Source organism: Megalobrama amblycephala, linkage group LG1 (assembly GCF_018812025.1).
Source record: "Megalobrama amblycephala isolate DHTTF-2021 linkage group LG1, ASM1881202v1, whole genome shotgun sequence".
Taxonomy (NCBI): domain Eukaryota; kingdom Metazoa; phylum Chordata; class Actinopteri; order Cypriniformes; family Xenocyprididae; genus Megalobrama; species Megalobrama amblycephala.
Window position 1 is genome coordinate 1,446,457 of NC_063044.1, and position 4,445 is coordinate 1,450,901.

Below are 4,445 nucleotides of genomic sequence, written 5' to 3' on the forward strand. Positions count from 1 at the left end.
AGAACTTGACGAAAATGAACTTCATTATAGTTATAGTTTTATATAAGTGTAGTCACCATTAGGGGTGGTTAATCTGTCTGATTTCCCGATTCGATTCGATTACGATTATTGAAGTCCCGATTCGATTACAGTCGATTTTCGATTATTAACTATTCTCGATTAGCGATTATTGATTTTCCATTTCACAACAGTAAACGAAAATTCACTACAAAGTGATTGCAGTATTAAAAAAAAGTCAGCTACTGAATTACTTAACTCTTTTATTGAGTAACAACAACTCAAAGCACTTTCTGTGTCGTGTAGTTATAACTTCAGAATTATTTGTATGTAGCTTATGTTCTGTAGAACACAGAAATGAATACATCACATTGTGTTGTGACTCATCAAGTTGAACTAAACAATAACAAATAAATGAAAGGCTTATTTCCTTTAGGAAGTAGATCAGAACCAACATACTGTAGAAATTGGACAATTTTCTTCTAGAAAGACAACGTGTTCAGGTGGAGGAAGACTGCAGGTTGCAGTCGAAACATGTCAAGGTAAAGAAAAAGTTTTTTCTCTACCTGAACACCTTGTCTTTCTAGAAGAAAATTGTCCAATTTAATCATTAAGAAGACAAAATGAACATTTTTGAACAACTTACTGTAGCTTCAGCTTATATACTGTACTGTAGAACACAGTGACAAAATGCAACACACTAACTTGTGAGCAATCAAGTTGTACTAAACATTCATAGCTCTGGAATGACCAGATTCTTATGGAGGAAGACCAGCTGGTCCACATGTTGTGGCGTGAGTGTGCTCCGTTGTGCTGACACAATGTCTCCCGCAGTGGAGAACACTCTCTCTGCAGCAACGCTCGTACCTGGGATACATAAATATCGTTTGGCCAGCTTAGCTAGGAGAGGATACACATGATGGTTGGTGCTCCACCACTCAAGGGGGTCATCGGTGAGAGGAAGTGAAGGGGCCTCCAGATACATACGAACCTCTTCCTCAGCCCTGGTGTGTGCCGACTTGGGCTCTGCTGTGGTGACAGCAATATTAAATGTTTGGCCCAGCAGTGCAGTCAGAGAAGATGGTCTTGAGGTAGAGGGCGTGGAAGGGCCATCTTCATCCAGCTTCAGGGCTTCGTCGCAAACCTTCTGAACTGCATCATCCTCCTCACCGTCATCATGCCCCTCAGCCATGTCATCACCTTCCCCCTCAGGGACTTCAGCCTCTTGCCTCATCACCTAACACAGGGAAGCAGTGAAATAAGACACAAAGCATACAAAGCACACAACTGATACAAAGCATTCTATTAATCAGATCATTAATTAATCATTCTCTAAAAAAAGTAGAATTATTAATATCAAGAGAGAATACCTCGAGGGATGATGCAGCCTCTGTAGTCACTCTGCTGTATGTCTCCACTTTTTCATCCTCTGAAAGGAATGGGAGAGCTTTAAAGCGAGGATCCAGGCAAGATGCTGTATGGAGTGTGTGCCTCTCTTTTGTAGATGTGTATCTCTTCCTCAAATCTTCATCCTCTGGTGCAGGGGTGAAGTCAGTCAGGAGCTGTGTGTGTAGTGGGGCAATGATTGAGAGAGTAGGCATGCTTTCCTCAGACATTGTGGTGGTGGCCAATTTCATGGGCTTGAGGGTCTTCACAAGGTGTTCAGCGCCAGACACATCTCCCTCACTCAGTGTGCAGATGTCATGCGCACCTTTCCTCACCTGTAAGGATGATGGGAATTGAGAACAGGAAAAGTTAAAATAAAGGAATTAACACTGTATGCTATAAGAGTTCTCCATTCACGCCAACACAACGACTCACAGTCATTTAGATTGTCTCAAACACATGCACCAGTGCCTCCTCAAGGCTGTCGTGTCAAATTGACAAACAAAACTAAAGACATTTTCTGTATATATATATATTTTTTTTTTTTTTGAGTTAGTTTTGTGTGTACACAATATCATATTTTTATAATATTTTTATTCTAAAGTCTAGTTTTTTTTATTTCAATTAACTAAAATATTTTTCAAACCTTGGCTTGCTACTAGGTCTGATTAAATCTTAAATCCAATACTTACTTGAGGGGAGAGGAGCACAGCGCAGATGGCAGCCAGCTGTTCAAGGAACCGATCAACCATGTCAAAGCCACTATTCCACCTTGTTGGAGCATCTGTCTTCAGTTTGTGTTTAGGCAGTTCTGGTAAAATTAAAAAAGAAGAAGAAAAGCTAATTACTAGTAGCCTATATAAGGAATTATATTTTTAAATAGCCTACTAGTAATTTAGAAACTAATAAAAAGCTTGCTTTGAATGCAACCGTTAAAATAGATTCACTTCTATTACAAAGGTAAATATTTTATTTTTTAAATTAATTTTAAGCCTTTTGCTTACCGAGTAGGGCCTGCTTTTGTTCCAGCACATGACTGGCTGTGCTGCTGCGGTGGAAGAAGGCGGTGATCCGTCTGACTCGACCCAACAGTCGGGCTACAGCGGGCAACTTCAGCGCTCGTTGGCAGGCGAGGTTTAGGGTGTGAGCGTAACAACAGACATGTAGAAAGTTGCCAAGCTCTGCAGCCACGTTCATATTTGAAGCGTTGTCGGTGACTAGAACCAGGTCGTGTCTCTATCCCCCCACTCGTCCGCCACAGCTTTGAGAAATGCGCAAATATTTGCGCCCGTGTGGCTATAGCTCTCGTCTGAAGCACGTATGAAATTAGCTTCCACTCACTGTTGACATGATGAGCTGTAACGGTCACATATGAGACGGTGGCTCTGGAGGTCCAGGCATCGCAAGTTATTGCTACCCTGGGAGCAGACTTGAGGGACACATATGGAAGTAAATTAATGCCAAATGTTTTTGAAATAAAAAGCTTGTTGAATTGCTCTAACTGAAAAAAAATATGCATTACATTAGCTGTACTTGCATTTAGATGCACTGTATTTTTTAAGGCTTGCATTTTTATGGGATGAAATTCACCACAGTCGTATATTTAAGCTGTGAATATTTCAATTAAAAATATTTCACACACATTTTCATTATTAAAAATTAAATAATTCATATTCACATTTCAAATTTCACTTCCAAGATATTTATTCTGTTTAAAAATACAACCTATAAAATTCGACTAGCAATTTTCAGTCCATTTTATTTTGCTTTACAAATTCGCTTCCACAAATTCAGTGGCTCAAATTCGGCAGAAAATTCAACATTTCACATCCGGGAACTGCAGGAAGCGCAGTAGAGTGCCGATGCATCATCTCTATCTGCTGTTAGTCTTCTTCACCAGCAGGTGCCGCTAGCGGCTGTTTAGGAAGACCAAAGCAACGCTAGTAAGTCATTCATTCATAAAAACGGATTTACAGAATTAGAGCAAGCGGTAAGTGAATGTGTGATGATTATCAGGGCCAGTATAAATGCAGAAAAGCTGATAAAGACACAAAAGCTGCATTTATGTTTAATTCAGTGTCTTTACGCTTACTTTCCCAGTGTAGCTACAGCTTTCTCTACAGTGAACAAGATAACGTTATTGCCCGATGCTGGTGTATAGATCAAACGTTAAATCTGAGATAGACATGTATTTCTCTCTGTTGTTTAGTTTCCTTAACTTTATATCGCAGCGCTGTGTTGTAATACTAGGGCTTCCCTCATCCGTCATAGCTGCCATCAGGACATATAAACTCTTAACACAGCTTAATGGACTCGTACAGTGATATAAAAGACCAAACTCGCACCTCATTTGTGATGTAGGTTAGACTATATAGGCTCCAAGAAAGCAGATACTGGCATAAAGTTGATTTGACGCTGAACGTTTGATTATGATATTCACAAATTTAGGGACCGTCTCTAAAGTTACGACATTCTGTATTCACGTTTCTACCTTCTACCAAACTCTTGTAGACACACATGCACATATACATATTCAAACACACCTCACTCAAAGTACATGCATATATACTATTTCTTTTTTTTTTTTTTACACGTTCATCACACAATTTTTTTTACTTTGTTCATTTTTTATTTTACCTGATCATAGATTATCCTGCTTATACAAATTTTAAATAAAATTTAGAAATAAAATTAACTAAGTAGAACTAATTGTGTGATGAATGTGTAAAAAAAAGAAAAAGTATATGTGCATGTACTTTGAGTTGAGTGTGTTTGAATATGTGTATGTGTGTGTGTGTGTGTGAGAGAGAGAGAGAGAGAAGGGTGCATCACTCTTCGACCTGGCACCTATAGATGAACACTTCACAGGTAGTTTTGGTGATTGTAAATCATTCTCATCAAATGCTATTGAGCTTTAAATGATGGCATTTTTTTGTATGATCCAATACAGTAGTGAAATACATAGCAATCTTTACATATTACTTGACAGTTTATTTGGAAACACTTTACAGTAAGGTTCATAATGTATTAACTAATGTGAACTATCCATGAGCAACACATTT

General features: G+C 38.7%; 1 protein-coding gene across 1 annotated transcript; it reads right to left on the reverse strand.

The window, feature by feature from the left end:
- Positions 1–582: 582 nt before the first annotated feature.
- LOC125250417 (E3 SUMO-protein ligase ZBED1-like) lies at positions 583–2,580 on the reverse strand. Its single transcript, XM_048162988.1, has 4 exons — positions 2,388–2,580; positions 2,076–2,194; positions 1,368–1,718; positions 583–1,234 (listed from the first exon to the last, which is right to left on the reverse strand). The coding sequence occupies exons 1-4, from the start codon at positions 2,578–2,580 to the stop codon at positions 731–733; spliced, it is 1,167 nt and encodes a 388-aa protein (XP_048018945.1). The 3' UTR covers positions 583–730.
- Between the last annotated feature and the right edge of the window lie 1,865 nt (positions 2,581–4,445).

Excerpts from the sequence above, each read along its gene's own strand:
- LOC125250417 (XM_048162988.1), bottom strand. The coding sequence starts at position 2,580 with ATGAACGTGGCTGCAGAGCTTGGCAACTTTCTACATGTCTGTTGTTAC. Across the intron at positions 2,195-2,387 it reads ACAAAAGCAGGCCCTACTCG|AACTGCCTAAACACAAACTG; the intron begins GTAAGCAAAAGG and ends TAATTTTACCAG. Across the intron at positions 1,719-2,075 it reads CTGTGCTCCTCTCCCCTCAA|GTGAGGAAAGGTGCGCATGA; the intron begins GTAAGTATTGGA and ends TCATCCTTACAG.